The sequence below is a fragment of the Podarcis tiliguerta genome (assembly GCF_965153285.1).
Source record: "Podarcis tiliguerta genome assembly, chromosome: 5".
NCBI classification, from domain to species: domain Eukaryota; kingdom Metazoa; phylum Chordata; class Lepidosauria; order Squamata; family Lacertidae; genus Podarcis; species Podarcis tiliguerta.
This window is the reverse complement of record NC_139538.1, coordinates 66,480,099-66,503,567: the sequence shown is the minus strand read 5'-3', so window position 1 is coordinate 66,503,567 and position 23,469 is coordinate 66,480,099. Positions and strand designations below refer to the sequence as shown.

Here is a 23,469-nt window from a genome sequence, read left to right as displayed (position 1 = left end):
CAGGTGTATAAACCTGTTAACAGTTTCAGTGATCTGAAACCCATAAATATCCAAGCCTGCCTAAACCCATTTGGATTTTTTTTAAAAAGCCCTTCACCCTATGGTTGGTTGCAGATATATCACTATGACATAAGAGCTTTGGGGTTTGTCTAATACCATCACCTTAAATTTACCAGGCACCATTTCCTGCAGTTTCCCCCTTTAATCCCTTCATTCACTTAACAGCACTTCACTTTAACATTGTGGTAATATTTGTTATTCTCTGCTGTTCAGATGGTGGTTTAGAGGACTTTAATCATTTCACACGGATTAGAAGACTTGAATGTAACACAAACACTCAATTAAACATTTGTGTCACAGGCCGAAAGGCCTAGGCTTCAAACTATTTCATTTTTCACCCATCTCTTTACTTGCCCGAGCAAAGTCATAGTGGGGCTCATACTGTCCTCCCACTCCATAATTTGCTACCTGGAAGAAAGAAACACAGTGCATGTAAAGCACAAAGGCAGGACAGAGAAAGACTTACCCTTCCAAAATCAAAATGAGGCTCGTACTGGCCTCCTACGCCGTAGTTGGCAACCTAGAGCAGAAGAAGCACAAACAACCGATGAACTACCCAGGGTGAGCGATGAAGTATCTGCTTCATATGTACGTTGATGCTTTGCTAACAAGGAGTGTCATAAAAATCAAGCCCAGGAACAATGTGTGTGGTGGGGCGCAGCTTCCCTCCCAGGACTGGCACCGATTCTGCAAGGCAGTGGCAAGGTTGGAGCTATGAAGATGCACCATCAGGAACACCTGACTGGCAGGTCCCATCCACTGCAACCACATGGTCATCCCAACCTCACTGCCACCCTGCCATCTGGTGATGGACAGGTTGTAAGTACAGTGGAACCTTGGTTCCCGAACTTGATCCGTTCCAGGAGTCCATTTGATGGTTTGGGAACCAAGGCACGGCTTCCGATTGGCTGCAGGAGCTTCCTGCAGCTAATCGGAAGCCACGTCGGATGTTTGGCTTCCAAAGAACGTTCGAAAACTGGAACAATCACTTCCAGTTTTTGATCATCTGGGAGCCTGAATATTCTAGCTCCCTAGGCATTTGGGAGCCGAAGTTCTACTGTACAAATAATTAACAAAGCAATAAAGGCTGAACTATGCCCTCTTTAGTAGTGCCACCAACTTGAGTCTACTCTCCCAAATAAGGAACTAAATAAAGCAACGGCCTGAGGTTTTACCTTTCATTTGCCCTTACTGAAGCTTCACCAACTTCATTTTCCATTTCAAAATGATTTTCAAAGTATTAAGACAATGTATTTCAACAATGTAGCTCGCTCCCTAATATAACATTTTTTTAAAAAAATATCTTTTCCCTGTTTTGCTCAACTGAACTCACCCAAGGAAATACTGAACTGGAGTTTGCATTTTTTAATTTTTCACCATACACTTAAATATTGTGGCTAACTGCATTCTGCACACAAACACAGGTAAAAGAGCTCAATATTTCCCCCCCTCAATGAAAAGCCATGACTTTAGAGTGAAACAGAGTTGCATGAGTCACACTGCCCCCTCGCACACAAACAACATATTCGAATATGTATTTAAACCAGTATGAGATGAGTTGATGCCAGCAAGATTCTTAATACTCAAGCAGTGTGGGGTTTGGGGGTGGCATTTGGGTTTTTCAATATCTCCTCGGCTCACCTGGAGCTCCTCTGCTGTGGAAACATCCAGTCCTGTAAGGTCTTGTATTCTTGCATTAATACGTGCTACTACAGGGTTTTCGTATCCAGACAGCCAGGCACTAAACATGGAAACAGATATTATTCCTGACCGGTATGATCAGAGCATCACTTTTCAAGACGAGTAAGAAGCAACTTTTTAACTGTGCAAAAATGCCTACAGGCAAATGCCGACACTAAATGTGATAGCCGACATCTCAGTAGCTCCACTTAGTGAACAACTTTAGCCCTATTGGCATATATTACTGCTCTGCTGCATTTCTTCAAAGCAATCCCCTTTGGCTGGCCACAATCAAGTGAAGTAAGTTGTGACCCAAAAGAACACTTGGGAGAGAATGATATACACAGTATTGCAATGTATGACAGACCCTCTTTGATTCACCACGATTGCGAAGGAAATGCTGCAATGGTACACACTGCAGTTCACATAATAAACCTGTGGAAATTAACTCGCATAATAAACCCATTGAAAATAATACAGGTCCATTAGTTAATAAGTTAGGTCCACTGATATCAATGGGTCTCCTCTTAGTTAAACTTAAATACCACCCACTCTCTCTCCTGTCAAACCAGAGAGCCTGACTGTGAAAAAAGCTCTCTCTTGCTTTCTTATATATGCATACACATCATGGTGTATACTTGAACCCTCCGTACACCGATTCAGCTGTTGATGCTGATATATGCGAAAAACAGGAAGCCTCTCCATGCCAGAACTGCACTCAGAAATCCCATCTCTGCACTGAAGAGCTGGCAGAAACAATTGCCCTAGAAAGCTGTCCAACAAACAGCTAAGGGTGAATGGACTAAACCCTGTATTGTCCACCTGTATTTTAAGAAGCAACTGGTGGCTTAACAAGATTACTTTCCACTCTCACCCCCAAGTGTAGCAAAAATTCCACCTGCCCCCCTTGCTCCACATGGGGTGTGGGGCTCTCCTTTATATATTACTAATTATCCTGAAAACCATTTTACTGAGCTAGCAGCAGGATCGCCGATAAGTGGTGCTTAGGATTGTGACCATTGTACAAGGTTACAATTCACTGTACGAGACTAGTTTCCAGAGGGCTAGCCATGTTTTTGCAACAGAAAACCAACAATGAGTCTTGTGGTACCTTTACAGGCAAACACATTTTATTGTGGAATAAGCTTTCATGGACTAGAGTTGGAATCAAGACTAGATTAGTCACAAGAACTTATTTCCATTCCTACCAGGGACTGTAATGATGGGGTGGACTGTTTGAAGCAGTAAAGTACATGGACTACTCCCAAGTAAAAAGGAGAGTCCAGAATAAGCGCTCATTTAAATGTGGGCTGAGGGCTGGGGGCAGAGGAATAGCACAATCTTATCTGAAACTGGAGAAGCTGTTAAGTGTTTGGCTCTCTTCCTGCCAAAATTCTTTGCCCTACCAGACACACACAGGTTTTTTTAAAGTGCCCACTCAGCTTCTGCCTCTTTCTATTCAAACCTGAATTTTCTGTTAAGGTGTCTACTCCCCACATATTCTAGCAGCTTGGACAACATTAAAGACCCTAGTTTCACGGTTTGTACACCTTAAAAACCAAACAGTAATCATTAAGCTAGTTGTTCGATTAGCAAATGTGATTTTTATGCACCATCGATGGTCAAAGATCCCTTGCAGAAACACATCATGTATACCGTATTTTTCGCCCTATAGGATGCACTTTTTCCCCTCCAAAAATGAAGGGGAAATGTGTGTGCATCCTATGGGGCGAATGCAGGCTTTCGCTGATGCCTGGAGAGCCCCACCGCCAGCCCCACAAGCTCGGGGGACAGCGGGGAGGCGCAGCGCGCCATCCCACTGTCTCCCGACCTGGTTTGGAGGCTGGCGGCAGGCTTCCCCCTCCCCCAGCCGCGCAAGCTCCCAAAGCGATGCCGAAGCTGCGCGCAGCTTCTGCATCGCTCTGGAACCCGTTCTGGGGGCTGGGGGAGGGGATTCCCCCCCCTTTACTTACACCCCAAAAATCTAGGTGTGTCCTATGGGTAGGTGTGTCCTATAGGGCGAAAAAATACGGTATATACTAGTTTGAAACTGTATTTTCACTACCGCTCGAGTTTGTTTAGTACCCTCCTTTTCAAAAGGATCACAGCAAATCTCTAATCAAGAGCGGTAAAATATGGCACCACACAGGTTACAGAATCTCAAAGGGTACGGAGAAGGGAGAGCTGAATGTTTGTCTGAAGTTAGTAGGCAAGGAAGTTTAGGGGGGAAACTATCAGAACGGCTGTTAGCATACAGAGCAATTGCAAGCACAAGAAATACAGACAGAGAATATATTTCTTATAACAAAAAGCAATGTCATGTCACGTAAAGCATTACCCATAGCGAGACTTATTTCCTAAAGAAGAAAATTCATATTACAGCAAGCGAAGTTAGTTACAATGAAAAACTAGTATTTGCACCACTTAATAAACCCTCTTCATTACCCCTACATTAACCTGCTGGCTTCCCCTTGTCACCCCATGCAGCTACTTTCTCTTTTCTGCTCTGTAGCCCAGCTTTGTACCTGTTTTCACCTTCACCCTTACGTCCATGTCTCCTCCTACCTCCATTTGTGCAACACTCCCCCCCACCCGGTTGCACACAAACCGCCCCCACAGTAACTTCCTGCATCTTCCTCCTTCCACACATTGCAGCCACTAAGCTTGATTCTCCCCTTCTGCCCGATTATGAAGCCACCATTGTAGTGGCAGCCAGTTGTTCCAGGACTCAATTGAAGGTGCTGGTTTTTACTTGCAAAGCCGTCTGTGGCCTAGCCCAGCATTTCTTATGGAACACCTCATCTCCTATTACTTGTTCCAGTGACTATACAAAGCTGCTCTGGAACTCTTCCGGGTAGGCAGGCTTGGCCGGCATACATTATTTCATGGTTTTCGATTGGGGAAAGTTGTCTCAGCTTCTGTCAGGCCCAGCCAGAATGGAGAGCTGTTAGGTATGAGGCAAACTCTAAATCGCGTTTTAGATTCTGAATGAAAGCTTGGCAGAATAAGGTTGTTCAGCTCCTTCTATATTGTGTTTTAATTCTTATATTCTGCTGTAATGTAGAACACCCTGAGTTTTCTTTCAGTATGGATGAAGCTAAATAAACACAGCACAGTCGTACCTTGGATCCCAAACTTCTTGGTACTCGGAAATTTTGGCTCCCGAACAGCACAAACCCGGAAGTGAGTGCTCCAGTTTGAGAATGTTTTTTTGGAAGCTGAATGTCCGACGCGGCTTCCGATTGAGTGCAGGAAGCTCCTGCAGCCAATCAGAAGCCGCGCTTTGGTTTTTGAACCATTCTGGGAGTCAAATGGACTTGCAGAAGGGGTTCCAATGCTGCTTCTCTATTACTGTGCCTGCTGTAATGTTTCAGCCTTCTCCTTCTCCTGTAGCCTAATTCGTAAAAATGTCAACTTTTAATTGTTTCAATGCCTTTTTTCTACTTCAGCTCAGTCAACATATACCCATCAATTGCGTATCCATCAGAAATGGAGTGGGGGGCAGAGAGAGAGAGAGACGTTATCTTGCAAGAGGAACAAGCATATCCTCCCATTTCCTTTCCCAGGAAGATCATTTGTCAACACTTTTCATTTCAGCTCACAGTCATGTGGAAGCTAAAATAATCCTGCAATGCCTCTGTATCATTTGTGAGGGAAATTGTGCTCTCTGAACACTGCAATGTGCTATTATTGCTCTTGACAGCATCACAAAAGCTTTTCCATGTTGAATGTTGCTACAAGTTAAATTTAGTGGGCATAACAATATTTCTGTGGTTCTCTCCTTTTGAAATAAACTAATACTCAAGAAAGGTACCTTCACTTCCATCAACATTTACTTTCATTCCTTAAAGATTCAGCATCTTTTCACTGAAGCTTTTAAAAATGGCACTACTAGGAAGGACTGTTCCTAAAACTTTAAAAAGTAATGTTGAAAGACATGCATTTGTCTGGTGGAGACTCCACCATCATGGTCTAAAGAAATTCCTTTAAAGATGTCTCCCCCCCTTCTTTCTAGAGAGGAAACTATACTGTAGAGTAATTGGCTATTTCACAGGCATACATCACGACCAGCAGTTTCCTGTAAGTCAGACTGGCCGAAATATTATTGTACTACATACACACGGCTTGGCTCTAAATGCTGCTTTCCACTGCTGGCAAAATGCCACCGTCATGCAGCCTGCCACGTACTTCAGCACAAACAGTAGTCCTGTCATAAGCAGAGGCATGCCGTTAATATAGAAATGTGTTAGCTAGGAAAGAGCGCTTGGAATGTTTGGGAGGAGGAAGCAAACTTCTATTAAAAATACACGAGAGAGTTTTTGGGTTCCCTGTAAATGTGGCTTTACTAGTTTGCTGGTTTTTTTTTTTAAAAAAATACTAATATCCTTGACAGGAACGAAAACCTACTCCTTCGCCAATACAGATTTCGGTTTTGAAAAAAAATCTGTCTTCTTAATATTGCTTGGTGTGTGAAACTTTTCACAGAACTGCACAAGGTAAAAACAGATTCAAACTGGATAGTCAGAATGCACAGCCCACTGGCGGATATTAACTGCAGTTGACGTAAATATTTTGATTGTCCACAATAGGTTCTACTGTGATTTAAACCACCAGGAGAAGAACAGCTCTCTCTAAAAGGAGGTTACAGAGGCACAAATTATACCTAACAACTCACACATTAGTTCCTACACTTTATCACTACTAAAACCACACACATGAAACAGCAGATGTAACAATTAATTACTAAAGGAAAGCAGTCTGCATTTTTGCCTGCTCCTGAAGTGTGGCTTTTAATGTAACAAATCCCTGAAGGTCAAGGCAGCTTCTCTTTCCTCGAATCAACACACACGATGCAAGCTTCAAGAAGGCGTTTAACATTAATGAGTGGTCTTTGCTTTAAAACTCTGCTTGGCTCTTATACAAAAGTGTTGGATAGACCCAACCTTAACAGGAGACATTCATTTCCTCTGAATAACTATTCCCCATGTTTTGCAACAGGTGTATATGAGGGTCAAGTATTGATCCATTAAACAGCTCAAGACCACTTTCTCCACGAAATTTACGACACAAGCATGCTCTTGCATGCCAGCTCCCATCTTGAAAATCTCATGTTATGTTTTCAGGAGGTACTGGACATATTGCAGAAATCCTGATTTACACACATTTACACACATTTGATGTAAAAGCTAGATTTTTTTCCCTGGGCTTTTTTTGTGGACAGGCGTATTATAATAGCAAATAATTTTTGAGGCTGCTTATGCCATACTTTTTTATAAAAAGAGAAACCCATGAAACTGAATGATTTACAAACTATTAACAGTATTTATAAGCGCCACACTGAAATATCCCCTTAAGCCAGTAAGGAATTGTTTTTTTTGCCATAAACAGTAACTTTTAATCATACACATTTAAAAGGATGGGAAAAGACAACTACTATATTTAGTACACTAACTATTTAAAAATAGAATTCTAACTAGGAATCTCAAGCTACCATTAACATAGAATGTGTTTCCTGTTTACCATGTGCCTCCTAGAAAGTGCTTAAGATTAACACAGGCATCCTGACATAGAAGTAAAAGCAAGCAGATGCTATATAGCATGTCATTTACAAGGATTCTTTCTAAAATAAAACAATGTAGTGTTAATTCTGGTGGGATCATGCAGATAAGAAGGTAAGGTTCATGCATCGCGACATATACAGAAGTGTTTAACAAAGCAATCCTATACATGTCTACCCAGAAGTAAACTGGCTTAAAACAGGATTTATTCCAGGTAAGCATGTATGGGATTGCAACCTAAGACTCACTGATTTGAGCGTGGGAGAAACAAGGACATTCCTGAAGTCCTTAACTTTGACTGGTTCTTTACCCACAGAATTTAAATTTGAGGATTTTCCCCTTTAAGCCTTCCAAACTTCCAGAGCCACAGAGGTTAGTGTTCTATTTTAAGGCTCCATCCTTTTCATCTAGTTAGCAATTAGTTGAAGGGGGAAGGAGGTAAAGAATCCCACACCAGGTTTGACACAAGCCACTGCAAAGAGAATTTCTGTAGCAACTTATCGACATACCAGCGTCCCCTTACCTCTTAGAGACTCTGTAATGTGCTGTGGTCAGTTTCCCAGTCTGGGGGTCATGCACAGTAGCTCGGCTCAGCTACAAAAAGAGAAAGGACAAGGGGCTTACTCTAGTAGCAAGCTTCTTCTGGGCCAAGCCACAGGCAATTAGAAGGGTTCCGATTGGTCTGGATGGAATGTAATGCTCAGATCAGCAAGAACATTTAAAAGGATTACAGTAGCTGCTGCTACCGTTACTCCCCAATTAATCTCAATTGGTTCAGTAAATTTGGTTAGATTGTCCTTTCACTTTTTCCCTCCAAATGGAAAGTTTATGCAAGCCAATTGTTTGCAGAGTTTCACAGAGAACTTCTCGGTACCCAGAAGTTTATTGTTTTGCATTGCTGCCTCAGTTTTGCTTTGTAAGAAAAGATAAAGCTTTTGCACGAGACTCAGGAGATATATATATTTAAAGATGTCATTAAACTCATTGTAGCAACCCTGGGCCATTCACCATCTAACCTACCTCACAAGGTATTGCAATAGGGTTATTTCAGTTAACTGTTGCATGAACTGCCCAGAGTCTAAATATTGTAATTCATAATTTTTTGTAGTGGTCAGTGAATGATCTGGGAGCAGCTAAAGCTAAACAGAGGGGGAACTGATCACTGCCATGCACAAGAGCTTTACATAAGAGATAGGTGTAAATAAATATTAAGCTGCGATTAATTACTATTAATATTGTGTCACGATAAATGTTTTGCTCTAGCAAAACAAAACTGGAATTAGCAATCAAGCAAGATAAAATGATAGTCTCTGTTGCGATAGATTTGCAGAAGTGCTTCAATATCCCTAAATACAAATAGCTGAAGAGCTGTCTTGCCAAGATCACTTTTCTATAAATTTCACAGACAGGTAGCAGAGAGCTCATTTTACTAGTGAACTTAATAACTCTGCATGCCTCTTTGACAGTTCTGTGGGAGGCTATCCTTTAAAAACCAAGACATGGAAGACTTTGATGGAGATAATGGCGCTCTGTATTGAAGAAGGAAAAACTGAAATCTCTACCCAAGAAAACACTGAGGCAGATTGGAGCAAACTAGGAATACATCCTAAATAGGCATACAAGGACAGAACTTCTGGTTAGAGGAAGAATCTGAGAAACTCAGCAGTAACAGTTTGTTACAATATCTGCAGAGAGCAAAGAAATGGACCAGAAAAATAATAATCAAACTCTTGTGTTTTCTGGTCATTTTCTCCCCTAATGAGCACCGCAGAGGCACTCATTAAAGGGAAAGAATATACGGCAAGTGAAATCTTACCTTTTGCTAATTCTGTAATGTGCAGTCTCCAAAACGCCTGTTATGGGGTTTGAAATGGTGGCTCGCCTCAGCTGTGAAGCGAACCAATCAGAATAGTTGCATTACAATGTATATTATCGCATCACATCAATCCGACCATTCAGAACCCAATTATGGAGCACAGTCTAAAGTAGGTTGGTTCTCATAGCTATGTATAGCAACAGTATATCATCATGCACAATGCTGTATGGAGGAGACCCATTACCAAGCAGGTACTTCTCTTTTAGTAACGTGTAAGAACACGACTCACCTTCAACTAGCTTGGAGTAACAGGGCACTCCCAATAGCCTTATACCCAGCTTTTTACTTTGGTTACAGTACTTTATCAGCTTGGCTTGTACAATTACGACCAAACAGGATAGTTTACTGTAGGTATTTGGCATACCTACAGGGATGGGGAACCTGTGGTCCTCCAGATGTTGCTGGACTCCCAAGTCTCATCAGCCGCAGCCAGCATGGCCAGTGATCATGGATGATGGGAGTTGTAGTCAAGCAACCTATGTGCGCTATAGGTTATGCATCTTTATGAAGTTTTTTGTTGGATCAGGTATACTGAACCAAGCTGGTCTACAAACAACTCACATCTGGCTTCACTCTAGACTGTTTCCCAGGGGCTGATACAGCTTTGAAATGCAAGATGTGACCACGCTTCTTACCAGGCAGGCTCCTGGTACTCCTAATGGGTACTGGTACTCCTAATCTGAAGTGGGGAAGAGTTACAGAGTGCTGGCATGTGCCACTTACCTCTTAAGCACCCCTCTGATCAAGGCAACAAGGAACAACCTCTCCTTTCCCAAAGAGACGGTGCGAGTTAAGTTAAAAAAAAGCTTGCAACTCACATCCTTCTACCAGCCAAGGCAGCACCTATTCACAAATTGTTGACTGGTGCTGACGAGGCAAAAACAGAGCATGAGAGACGCACATGCTCTTTCATCTCCTCCTCTAGAAGATGAGAGGTCACCCCTGAAGGCACTTGCATCTACCGTATTTTTTGCTCTATAAGACTCACTTTTTCCCTCCTAAAAAGTAAGGGGAAATGTGTGTGCGTCTTATGGAGCGAATGCAGGCTGAACAGCCATCACAGAAGCCAAAACAGCGAGAGGGATTGCTGCTTTCACTGCGCAGCGATCCCTCTTGCCGTTCTGGCTTCTGGGATTCAGAATATATTTTTTCTTGTTTTCCTCCTCCAAAAACTAGGGGCGCCTTATGGTCTGGTGCGTCTTATAGAGCGAAAAATACGGTAATAGCTAGCTCTTTGGCGCAACTTCTCATTTCTCAGATGGGGTGCCTGAAATCAATCTTTTGACTAAGGGGACAGACACGCCCTGGTGACTAGGCTTGTGGGGGGAGGTTTGTGCCATGGCTGAGAAAACCTTTTGCCAAACTATTTGACCTGGGGGAATAAGTCATCTTTTCCTAAAAACCAAACCAAATAATTAATCGTGTCCACATACAAAGTATAAACAAGATTTTACATATAGGTCTAAAATGGATCAGTCATAAGTTTTTTTATTTTTCCAAGGAAAGGCCATTGTTGGGGCCGTTTTTAAAAGAATGAAAATCTGCACTGGGTGGCTGGTTGAGAAATTATGCCCTGCACTCAATCCTACACTTAAAACTCTTGTCTTCCCTTAAGTTTATTTGGGAGTCCAGACTATGTGCAAAATGGCCATGTGCAAACCTGGGCAAAGTAAAACTCCATTCAGCTTACACACACTGTTATGTCTTCATAATTGCAGAGTAACTAGAAAGTTGGTGATCTACCATCGTAGGTATTGTCACTTACAACTGCAGCTGAATCAATACTTCTAATGGACTTTGAGGACAGAATTAAAACAATTAAAATAGTGGTAGTAGTATATTAATCCAAAGGAGTTATTTCTATCCAGAGGCAGTTCATGCATGCTGCAAAGATTGCCAAGTCCCGCACTATAGTTTTTCAGGATTGTCTTTCACAGCCAGCCACAAAAAGTCCTCCCCAGCTTAATTGCTGAGACCTGCAGAGGAAGTTAGGTCAGACTGTTTGTGAACCTAAACCAACTTTGATAGCCAGTGGCTCACCTTTTAGAAACAACAATCCTTTTTAAAAACCTTAAAATGCCAGGGATTGAACAGGGAATTCCTTATGCTGCAGCATGTGCTCTAACGTAGAGTTATTCTAAAGTGTCAGTTCCTAATGCCATACAGAAGGAATATTTTTTTTCAGACTTATCCAAAGCAAAGCGTGCCATCATGAAAACAAGGCTGGCCGGGAGAGCTCATGCATTTGTAGTATCGTTTAAGTTATCATGGACAGATGGAGATTCTTTATTTACCCTCGGTTTTGCAAGCTCTTTGACCGTTTCTATTTCTTCGTCAGAGATTATTTCAACAAAGCGAACAATCCGAGGGCGGTCCCATTCATCCTCTTGTTTAACAGGGCCCAGTATGTACCTGGGATTCCCATTCCCATCGTAATAGCGGCAAAAAAGCTTCTTTTGTCTTCTTGGAGTCTGCAAGAAGCAAAATGTTTTTTGAAAGTTTGTAAACAAATGCATAAATTTCTGAAACGATATAGCTATCTAGCTGAACCAGCAGATTTTCACCATCTATTTTAAAGCCATTTTTATAAACTGTACATAAAAGATGTCAATTACCATTTTGAGACCCTCCCCACGGCACAGCATTTCATACTTCTGTCTCTCGGGAAGATAATCTTTGGCAGGTCCCTTTTTCTGAGTCTTGTTTTCCTTTTCAGTCTGTCCATCGGTTTGGGCAATAGACTTGTTTGCTTCTTTTTCTTTTTCTTTTTCCATGATGTACTCGAAGTATTTCATATTGCCATTAGCTCTCTGGTGTTCTGAATCTATTGGAAAAGAAATGAGCCCCTTTGTGAAAGGCTAACCGTTCAACAAACTTGCTTTTCATGGTTAACTTTCATTTTCTTTTTAAGCATATGCTTAAATCTGAATATTGTCAACATCTAACTCACTTGTACTGCCAGCTGTTTTAGTTGCATATTCTCATTAAAGAGAGAAGTTCCTAAGTCAAAGAAACAAATGACTGACAGAGTGGTATTTTCACAGCAGTTGTGAATCTGTCCATGAAACAACTCAGAATGAACGAACGCTTCTTTAAATCGCTCCAATCCTTGTAAACTAGGGCTGTATTACAGCTATGCTCGTAGAAATTTTAAACTACTAGGAAAAATGTTTGTTGAGCTCTAAATGTTTGCAAGAAACACTCTTCCAGCAGCTATGCTTTTTGTGAAACTGTAACACTACACTAGCACAGACAAGGCTAGAAATGTAGTTGATGTGCTACCCTCTATTTGATGCTGGATACAAGAATAACCAATGGCCAGGGGTAATGGGTGTCCAACAGCGATTACAGGGACAAAGCCTGTTTTGGTAGCAATTCCTCTCGCCTTCAGAAGCCCCCTCCCATCCCACACTGCTCAGGAAGATTTCCAAACCATCCAGGAGAAAGGGGGGGGGGAGAGATAGGAAGCAGAAATTGCACTAATCAGCAAACAGATCTTTGGTGCACAGGAAAATTAGTGCACAAAATTAGTTATTGCAACCCACAGGAAATATACAAGTTCTTTAACATACCTAACTCAAGAAGACGCTTGGTAAGCATCACGGCTTTCTCCAGATCCCCCTGCTGGTACACAGCATAACTCAAGTAGTCTAGAACAGAAACCTTGCCAATGGAAGGAGAAACCTCTCCATCATCCAGTTGTTTTAGAGCTTGCTCCATCCACAGTTCAGTGTGGTAGTAGTCTGCTTCAGTGTATGCAATCTTGCCCAGCTCAAAGCAATCCTCAGCTGTTAGAAATGTCTTGTGTTTCACTCCTGTAGGAAACAAGAAGCCAATAATGTTGAATCAAGGTTGCATTACTGAATCATTTGCACTGATTTTCTTCTTCTTCTGAAGCTGCATATTTCTATTTTTATTATGTGATTAATGACACCTTACAAAGCCTATGACGGAAAAAACAAAAGTTGCGCAAAATTCGTGCTAACCATAGCTACTTAATTTTTGTATAGGCTGCAATTTACTGTAAATTGGTGCATTTATCATTAATGTTATAATGATAGTGGTTTTTAGATAGGAATCCTAAAGACCACCAAGACAACCAGGCCAAAGAGTGTGCCCTACTAAACTGTTGTGTTTCCTAAGTCCTAGGGTGTGGAATCTGCCTCCCCCGCCCCGAGAGCGCCACATTCCCCCAGGGATAACAGAAGCAAACACAGGTGGGGCACCTTACACTTTCAGTCAACAACAACACACTATTGCTATTTGTACTGTGGGAAACTCATCCCAATTGCTCCAATAGGAGTGTTTGCCACGGTCCAATGCAAAAAGCAGGCACTAAGGGCCAAATCTGGATTCGGACCCTAAAAGGGGGTTAAAGAAGGGCTGTAATGTTTTGTCTCCTACTGTTTCACAATCCAGAACCTGCAATACGCATTGCCTAAACAATTTTAATGGACCCTTTTTTGACAACACAAATTGCAGGGGACCTAATCTAGATTGGGATCCTGGCATGGGAGTAAGATAGACTTTAACTGCCTGCCCTCTGCAGTGATTTGGAAGTTGAACACAAATCATAGCTATGGTTTGAGCGAAAGAGTAAGCAAGTAATTTAAAAAACAACAACATGCAAGCAAAGGGAGGGGAAGAGGAAGGAAAATAGGGGTACAGGTGGACATACGGTTCAGTCTTTCAGCAACAAACCATGGTTTAATATGGTATGTGAAACAAACTCTCCCTCCCTAATCACCCACACCCTCAATTGGTTTCTGCAAAGTAGTTTTCTTAAAAGTCTTTCCCCAATATACATACAAAAATCACCAAAATTTTACCTGGGAGATTTCCCCTCGATATAGTGTCTGTATCCAAATTATACGTATCCTGGAGCCGTAAGAGAGCTTTGGCAGCACCCGTCTGATCTTCATCATTTGGGAAATACTGGCGTTGAATAGTCATGTTAGAAATGAACCCTAAAGAAAGAAAGAAGCTCTTGGAATCATAGAATTCTTAAGTCTGGCGATGCTTGAAATCAGGGTGTGTGAGTGTGTGTTTGAAGGAAGGAGCAGGGAAACAGAGCATGGGGTGAAGGATGTGTGCAATCAGGGTGTGTATGAAGGAGCAGGGAGAATTGGGTGTGTGGTGAAGGATGATTGAAATTAGGGTGTGTGTATGTGTGAAGGAAGGAGGAGGGAGAATAAGGCATGAGGTGAAACACCAGGGTGAAATCCGGCATCTCCTTGATTATTTTTGTTGCGCCAATTATTTTCATTGATTTTCCAAATTATTACAAATCTTGCCGAATTAATTCAATTTAATACAATTTTCCAAAACCAGCTTCCCACTCTCCTTATAAGATATGTCCAAGATGAACCCATTGCTGCTTATGTTCTCAATTAATCTCTAGATAACATCCCTCAATAACCGCTAATATTACCCATCAGCTGCCCCTTTACATCTCTGAATACAGCAAAAAAATCAAGTAAACCTTTGTGTGTGTGTGCACGTGCGCACGCGACATTTGAAACCAAATGGCCTGGGCGTATTTGGGCCACTCCAAGGTGATTGCAGCGTCGAAGATACCAATATGAAGCTATGTGTATTTTAGATACCATGACCTGTCACCTTTCTTGATGTATGTAGGAGGATGTTTAAAGATGCTTTGATGACTCTGTGTGCTGTGTTTTAGTAGCCTATATAAGCTTTGCTCTGATATACCACGGCAGCTGGCTGGAAGGGAATAGTTTTAATAAATACTGGGTCTCTCCTGGATACTGGACTTGAATTAGTTTCCTTGGTTCCGTGGTTTATTTAAAAGGTGGCCCCCTCACCTGGGTAACTAACAAGGTGGTGCAGAAGTGAATTACACCTGAATTTTTGGTTTTCCCCTCCTCCCACTCGTGTCATAAAAACACACAGCACAGTGTTGAAACTCTATTCCTATTCATCACAAAGACGTCTGGCTTCTAGCAGGTATCACAACACTAAGATGAGTTACTGCTGACACAAAATCCCAAATCTCACGGAGATTTCAGGTCTCCTCAGTATGAAGTTATTGACCTTTTAGGAGACTAAAGTGGCTAAAGAGAACGGAAACCAGGGATTTTCTGGCCCACCGCTCACAGAATTATCCACTACCCGAACAGCTCTCAGCATGCAAGCCAGCCTTTACAATGGCTTTTTAAAAGCCTACCATCAGACATATCCTTCAGGACTAGGTTCTCCAGCTCACTCCACTCTGTGTTAAGTCGCTTCATCAATTTGAATGCGTTCACAGGATGCCCCAAGAACCCCTCTGGGTCTTTCGTTGCCGTGTCTGTCAGCTTATCCAGTTTCTCTGCCCATCTAGAGAGACAAAATGCAACCTAAATATTTTTACTAAGTCACTTTCCATGTGCCAACATTAATGTTGTGAATTGACATCGGATACCTTGTATTGTTTCATGATCTAAAAGATAAATAAATTGCACTGTCTAAAGATAAATAAAAAGCAGATTTTCAAAGCTAGCTCATAATGCGACTAGTTTATAATAGTTTCTTCTCTACATTCTAAATGCTGCAAGTCACTTGGAGATTCCCTGTGTATCAAGTGGCTAATAAACTGAATAAATAATGTACCGTATTTTTCGCTCTATAAGACGCACCAGACCACAAGACGTACCTAGTTTTTGGAGGAGGAAAACAAGAAAAAAAGTATTCTGAATCTCAGAAGCCAGAACAGCAAGAGGGATCGCTGTGCAGTGAAAGCAACAATCCCGCTTGCTGTTCTGGCTTCTGGGATAGCCGCGCAGCCTGCATTCACTCCATAAGACGCACACACATTTCCCCTTACTTTTCAGGAGTGAAAAAGTGAGTCTTATAGAGCAAAAAATATGGTACATTTATTTATTTATTCATACATACATGTATACATACATTTCTGTACTTTTTCCAAAGGTTTGAAGTAAAGGAAGTAAAGTTATTTTTATTATCCACAGCCCATATTTAAACTCTGGATGGCTTACAGCCAACATTTTGCAGAAATAGCAAATATTCCTCCGCCCACAAAAAGCCATATATTATATTTTGCCTGGGGCAATTTTTTTGTAACCCACTAAATATTAGTATTAAAGCCTGTACATACTTCTTAATCTGTTCCAGCTTGCTCTCTTCTGCCTTGATATAGTCTTTTAGTGAAGTCACCAGGTCTTTCTCTGTATTAATTAAGTCTGTCATGTGACCTAAAAAGATAGTTTAATCCACTCATTATGTCTATGATAAATTACAAAATCTTAACAATATGCTTTAAAAAACAACAACCACCACCAACAAACCCAATGCACAAGGAGTTTGCAATTACTTTACACTTTCTAATTCTTACAAAAAAGGTGCAAGGGAAATATTTCTCCCTGCTATTCTTTATTAGTTTTGCCATGTAATCAGAATATATTGTCAGTAAGTTAACCAATATGTCTCAAGTAGAATGTAAACTACAAGGCAGCAGTCTGTTTCTCTGAACTAATGTCTTGCAAATATTGCAAAACCACTCCATACTCTCCCTGTGGATTGTGATTTTTCCACATTAGAGAGTTTCTCAGTGGCAGTTTTACAACACATTAAGAATTACTGGTAAGTTTATGCTATCAAGGATTCCCTTCCTCCCCAAATTGCTTTCTGTAGCACACAATATTGATATGAATAGCCAAGGAAAAGGGAATTCAGAAGTGGCTACTGAGATGGTAAGAAGACCCCTTCCCACTCTTCTGGAAAAGCAAGTCACCTCCCCACTTTGAAACCCAAGTTGTCCCCCCAACTGATAAAACAACAAATCATGAATGTAACACCATAAAGCAAACATCCAACTGAAATATCCTTGCCATAGGCTTAGGAAACTGAGAAGGGTTGGGTTTGGAATTATGTTTTCAAGCGTCAAATATTTGTCACATTCCATTTATTAGCTATTATGCAAAAAATCTTCCTTTCAATTATATTATATAAACAGTGCAAATTACCTTTCCCTAGGGCCACTTTACCTTTTGAAAAGTCAATAGAATTGCTATTTTAAGTCAATAGGACTACTAATTTCTAAGAGCAACTGCATAGTTGGCCATTTGCTGTTGGGGGCAGCCCACAGTGGCTGGGGAAACCCAGTCGGATGGGTGGGGTATAAATTATTATTATTATTAGGAATTCTTCCTCTCTTCAGGCTAGAATCGTGTCCCAAGTAAACTTGTAACAATTGCCACACGCAGCAGGCAAAAGGGTTTCCCCAATATATTGGCAAGGTTAAGTTAGGTGAGATATACAACCATATTACACGTTTAACCAATTTGAGTGCATGACCAGCAGATCTGAATACATGAGTATGTATTATTAATAAATAGTTTCATAAATAAAATACAAATATTATTCCCTAAAATGTTGAGTACTACTAACTTCTTCTTTTGCCAAGCACAGCACTGCTTCAGTGCTTTCGAACACCTATTTAGTGATACCTGGGTACTTTTTGCTGCCACGTTTCAAAGTTATCTGTGGGCATTTTTCTGATTTTTATTAAATTTTTAGACTTTATTGTTGGCCATATTTTAGCTCCATTGTCTTCACTAGATCTTGGAAGGGCAACTCATAAATGTTATAAACAAACAACGCAACTGAGCAAACCACCTTCTGCTTCATTATTGCTCAATCGTTTAAAAAATGCTTGACAATTCTGCTCAAAAGTATTCTTACCAATGGAAGTGAAGAAATCTGTATGGGCATATGAAGAGGGAAGCACAACACAGAGGACTAGAAGGCAACATGATTTTGTGGGCATCATTGTTCTACTGCTCTGCTCTTGCCTTAACAAATGCCTGAAAGAGAAATAAAACAGCACTTTTAAAAATACGGCATAGTTTTAACAATTACGAGGCTCTTGAGAACAAACCAAAGGAGCCATTTACATGCTTCTAACAGAACCATGCACACAAGAAGCCACCTGGGCAGCCAAGACTCTTGGCAGATGTGCAAACAGCACCTCTGGATTGTCGCCAAGCAAACTGGGCTTGTAACATGTCAAGCATAAATGAGCGTCATCTCCCCTGCAGGACTTAACGCACATGAGTAACAACCGTTTCCCAGAGCTACTGATTGTACCAGCTGCGCTTGCACTACTTCTGTAAATGAAGAGGAGAGCATGGAGGTTGTTTCCAAAGCATCCTGGAGTTTAATCTTAGGAGTGCTAAAGGTAAAATCAACGTACTGCCTCTGTCCTTTTTAAAGTCAAGTTCAATCTCAGCACTGTAGTGTTGATGCTTTATTACAAACAGGTGGTAAATAAATGTTGTGAAATAACCAGACAAGGACCCTGGTGGCTGAATTCAACTAAGTAGTTCCACTAGCAGGAGCCAGCTTATCCCCTCTCCTTCCCCAATGTGCTCCCTTGAAATCAGCTCTGCGGCATAAGCAGAACCCCCAGAACAGTGCACAGCAGGCAGAGAGGAGAAGTCATTCTGTTGCCACAACAGAATGTCTATTTGTCAGGGTGTTGGGACAAGATGACCTCCAATGCAACAATTGCATTGCATTAAATGGTACAACTGAATTGTGTTAAATGTGCAATTCAAGACCAGAAGGGTGCTGCTATGCTTTCCCACCCATTCCTGAAAGTTTTCTTTTAAGTACCGACAGAATAAAAACAACATGTCAGTGTCTGGAGGGAAGGAGATGTTGAGTTCTACCAACTAACATACATATCTGTCTGGAACTTTAGGGCCAGATAGCTTCCTGTCAACCACATCCATATTCCCATCCAACTGCTTTTGTCAATGTCCTCTGGTTTACCTTTATCCTCTCTACCCGAACCTCTTTATGAGTGAGTGTTGCTCATCCACATCCTTGCCTGGTTAATATTAGTGAGCCCTTGCTTGGTTCAGGCACTTAGCTCTCCACTGCCTACTATCCCCGCCTTAATATACCCCTTCTGAGGTTGTGCATCAAGACAAAGCTAAGAGGTCAATTTTCTTCCATCCACAGAGGCACAGAAGGGTAGTTGACAACCAGCAGGCAAGCCAGTCTCAGCCCCAGAGTACGTGTTTTACTCAAGTCTGTGAGCTTATAATCCCCAAGTGGTTTGAAAATCACATGGACACATAATGTGGCCTTTCAAGGTAAGGTGGCATTACTGTCATGCCCGTAAACAAACAGAAAACAGTTTTCTAATGTATTACCAAGGCTTTTGGAGAGTAATTTCACAAAACTGGGATTCATGCGAATCTCAACCACATAACCCATTGCGAAAATTCACCTCACAAGTAAGAATGAAACCCACAAATACATTAGTGTATTTGTGAGAGGCATTAAGTAGGCTGATAATTTGTCAGGCAGCAGAGTTTCAGGGTAATACAACTTCCCAGTAGTATTTTATATTTAGAAGAAGGCCTCAGTTATGTTGAAGTTGGAAACTGACGTTGCCGTTAACTATCCAGCTCTTAGAGATGAAATAATTTCAGGAATGTCAGGGCACTGGAAGCTTCCCTTTAAAAAAACAGGGAGAAACATTTGTGCATTCATAGTAAAGGGCCATCAGTCAAAATGTCTGTTATATTGTTTGGTCTCAGATATACCGTAAAGCCCATCTGAATCCGCATCACACTTATACAACGGATACTCGCGTTTTTAAGAACACCACAGGCATACAGTATTAAACAGCTGGACAATGAAGCACATGGAATGTTCCCAATCATTTCCATCATTGCTACTGGACAATTAGAAGCTGGACACACCTCCCATGCATTAGCAGAGAATATAAAATAAAATTCTTGGAGCATTATTAGTGTTTGCTTTAGCACAGTGTGTAGTAGACCTTTCACATCCTGCTTCACACTTTGAACTTTTCTAAACTGAACATACAGGGTTTGTGACCAATGCTAGTCCTACTCAGAGTAGTAGACCCACTGAAGTTACTAAACATGACAAACCTCGGTCCTTTAATTTCAATGATCTACTGTGAATCAAACTTAGCTGGATAAAACACATAGTAGTTGTAAAACAGCACATGTGGGTTACATAGGGTTTTTATTTTTATTTTCTGGGCCTCCCAAATAGATTAAGCCCCTGTTGTAAACAGAAATTGCAACATTGCTTGTTTACTTTAAGAGTACAAATCCTTTCAAATCTCTTACAAGGGAAATCAAAATACATTAATGTAATCACAATAAATCAGGTACGAGGGAACAACTAAAACTCCTGTAATCCCTCTGGCCATTGGCCATGTTTGCTGCGGCTAATGGGAGCTGTAGCTCAGGAACCTCTGGAGGGCCCAAGGTTCTCCACACCTGAAATAAGTAAATACCAAAATGCAGCAAGTGATTAGGACCCTTCCAATATAGGGCCTGTGGGAGAGCAGGAGGGAGTTCAGATGAAGCAGACACTGATGTTTTCTTCACACGCTTCCTTCATTCTCATGAAACTTCTCCCAGGTCAGTTCAACTAGAGAAGACACGGAGTGTCTTTTTCACCTACCTACCTACCTTTGTATTCTAAAACTGTTTTAAGAGTTGCACCCCATTCCAGTATGGAAGTGATTTGGTGGCACAGCCTTTGCTAGGTGGTCTTTTTAGATTATTTTATGCAAGGAAACAAAGTTATACTGCTTGCCTCTAGCAATTTAAATCAGCTAGGCTGCTAAGAGAATTTTGTGTATGTCGATGCGGGATCTCTTGTCCATAAAGCCTCTTACGCCACACGAGTTTCAGGAAACCCACTTTTACTTCACTGCTGAAGTCTCATATTAGACTTCGAGTAAGTTCGACAAACTTCTGAATGACCCAAGTGTGATGCAATACTCCTCAGACACTCCAAAACATTTGAATGCTGATCAAATAGCACAGTCCCTGATAAAATTAGCCAAAAAAAACCCTGACTCTGCATATCCTCTACATCGAAGCTCAGATTTTTTCATGTCTGTGTGAGCTGCTTAGAAATGCATTCTATTCATACTTAGCAAGCATGAGCAACCAGTCAGCGTAAATAGCTTCTCTCCAAAAGTTTGTGAAGCGAGCAAAAGGTTGATGAAAAAAATGCTACTGCCACGTATTTCGCCCTCCCCCACTCACGTAACGGACACTCGTTCATCTCAAAAATCTTCCCAAGTGAAGTCTAATAGAAAGTACCAGAGCCTTATCGAAACAGTCAACTTTCTGTGTAACTTTCTTATTGGCTCTTCAGTCCCTTCTTGCAGTTTTATACCCTCTTATTTGCAAAGAGATCAATTTACAAAGGGGAAGGGAGAGAGGTAACCATTGCTTGCTGAGGAATTTCCGCACAAACCAATCCTGCTGGACAAGTTGTATAACACGCTGAAGAAATAACTGGAAACTAAGGCATGTTTGGCTAAGTAAAACTTCTTCTCTGGTTAAGTCTTGTATTTTGTTTTTTAAAAAGTTTCAACTGTTAGGCCTTGCATGAACACCGATATCAGGAGAAGAAGCACCACATGCAAACTCGGATGAATATCATCCGCTCAATGAGTAACAGCCAGAGATGGAGATTCTAGAAGGAAGGAAGGAATCAGGTTTCTCTCATATACTACTCTCAGTATATGCTACTGATTAAAGAAACTCACGCCACTCATTATAGGGCAAAATGAACAGCCTCTGAAGCTCAATTGCTGAAGAGGCTTAGGAGCAATCTTGAGGGTGAAGAGGGAGGGGGGGGAAAGACCCACATCCACGTCAGCCCCAAACCCCATTTTTCCCTTGGGGCACAGACATGGGCGGATCTGTGCAAGAATTTTGACAAGACTGGGCTGCCCTGGGCGAGTTGCTACTAGGCAAATATTTCCAGGGACTTTATAAATATTATTTTGGGGGGGAGGGGAGAGGGGCAGAGAGCGCTGTGCCAAGTCCATCGCACTCAGTCCATAGCACATCAGCAGCGTAAAAGAAAGGGAAGAGAAAGTGCCTGGGGGAAAGGGAGCCGGGCGGATTCCCCAGCAAGAGGGCGAAAGGGGACTTATTCAGGCAGCATGCCTTTGGTGGTGGTGGGGAAGCAGAGAGGGGAGCCCAGCAAAGCAGCCACAAAGGAGGACTGTTTGTTAAAAAGCACACTTGTGTGGATTGTGTGCTTTGTTTTTTAAAAAAAATAAAAAATCAGTGTCTAAAATAAAATAAAAAGTACGACATACTTTATGGGGAAGTTAGCTGCTGCGGTTGCTGCTGCTGCAAAGCCAGGCATGCCAGCTATTTCCCTTCCCGTGGGAAAAGACCCTTCCCTGCACGCGACCAGGAGTTGGGGGAAGTGGGTGGGAAATGGGAAGAAAAGCCCCTGCACGCACCTCGGAGGAAAGCCGCCCAAGCTGCTCCTGCTGCCGCTGCTGAGCCCTGTCCGCCTCTCCGCCCGGTCCGGGACTGCACGCAGCAAGGCCCCTTTCGGAATGCTTATGCGGGCCGGGATCCCGCCCACCGCCGGCCCTGGGAGGCGGCCCCTTCGGAACGCGGCCAGGGAAGCGGCCGCCCGAGCTGTACGTGAGGCCGGGCACAGAAGCAGCAGCGGCGGCGGCGCCCCCGGCGAATGCGCAGGCGCGATACCCGGCTCCATCCCCTCCTCTCTCCTCTTCTTTTGGGGGACAATTAGCGCCTGGAATTAATTGGGAAAGGGTTTTTTTCCGAGGGGGCGCGCGCGGCGGAATTGCCCATCGAACACAGCGGGGCTCCTTATGCAGGACGAAACATGCCCAGTGCTGCTTCGTAACGGGGCGAAAAGAGTGGGGGAAAGAGCTTTATTTTTTTATATTATTATTATTATTATTATTATTATTATTATTATTATTATTATTATTATTATTGTTGTTGTTGTTATTATTATTGTTATTATTATTATTATTCATCAATAGAGCTGAAAACGCTCCTACGCCGCCAGGCTTCTGCAGACAAGAAGTGTTCTGTAGGGCATACTGGGTAGCTCAAAACGGACTGATCATTTCATGGTTTCATGGTTGCTCTAGGGGTGAAGGGTTGCTCAAGATTAATACCGTAAGCGTAAATGGATTGTTCAGATACTGCCAATCATGGGTTAATGGCAATAGGATTTTGTTTTGGATTCCCGCCCTACTCCTGGAAAGTTCAGTCTGAATGAAGTAGAATTAATCTGGAATAAGGGGCTGGCATTCTGATGCTGATGATGCACGGGGCCAATGAAAAGCTTGCAGGCATGAGGAGTACCCACAATCGGCACCCATTAATAATAATAATAATAATAATAATAATGGTGTGCTGGTATTTTAATGCCTGTTTTGTATATTCAGGACATTACATTGGGACCGACTCCTGCAGTAACTGCTGC

General features: G+C 41.9%; 1 protein-coding gene across 4 annotated transcripts in view; it reads right to left on the bottom strand.

The window, feature by feature from the left end:
• P4HA1 (prolyl 4-hydroxylase subunit alpha 1) overlaps nt 1-22,740 on the bottom strand; it is a 28,704-nt gene extending 5,964 nt beyond the window's left edge. Inside the window, exons 1-11 of one of the 4 annotated variants that reach the window (XM_083441394.1) lie at nt 22,463-22,740; nt 17,878-17,999; nt 16,292-16,388; nt 15,362-15,513; nt 14,004-14,141; nt 12,747-12,989; nt 11,790-11,998; nt 11,469-11,645; nt 9,115-9,185; nt 1,702-1,801; nt 527-580 (exon numbers count right to left, since the gene is read on the bottom strand). In XM_083441394.1, coding sequence (XP_083297520.1) covers nt 527-580; nt 1,702-1,801; nt 9,115-9,185; nt 11,469-11,645; nt 11,790-11,998; nt 12,747-12,989; nt 14,004-14,141; nt 15,362-15,513; nt 16,292-16,388; nt 17,878-17,999; nt 22,463-22,725 — 1,626 coding nt within the window. In that variant the 5' untranslated portion in view covers nt 22,726-22,740. Of the gene's footprint in view, nt 1-410; nt 469-526; nt 581-1,701; nt 1,802-7,821; nt 7,893-9,114; nt 9,186-11,468; nt 11,646-11,789; nt 11,999-12,746; nt 12,990-14,003; nt 14,142-15,361; nt 15,514-16,291; nt 16,389-17,877; nt 18,000-22,462 lie in introns of all 4 variants that reach the window. The other 3 variants (XM_083441396.1, XM_083441395.1, XM_083441397.1) reach the window with 3 other exon arrangements.
• Between the last annotated feature and the right edge of the window lie 729 nt (nt 22,741-23,469).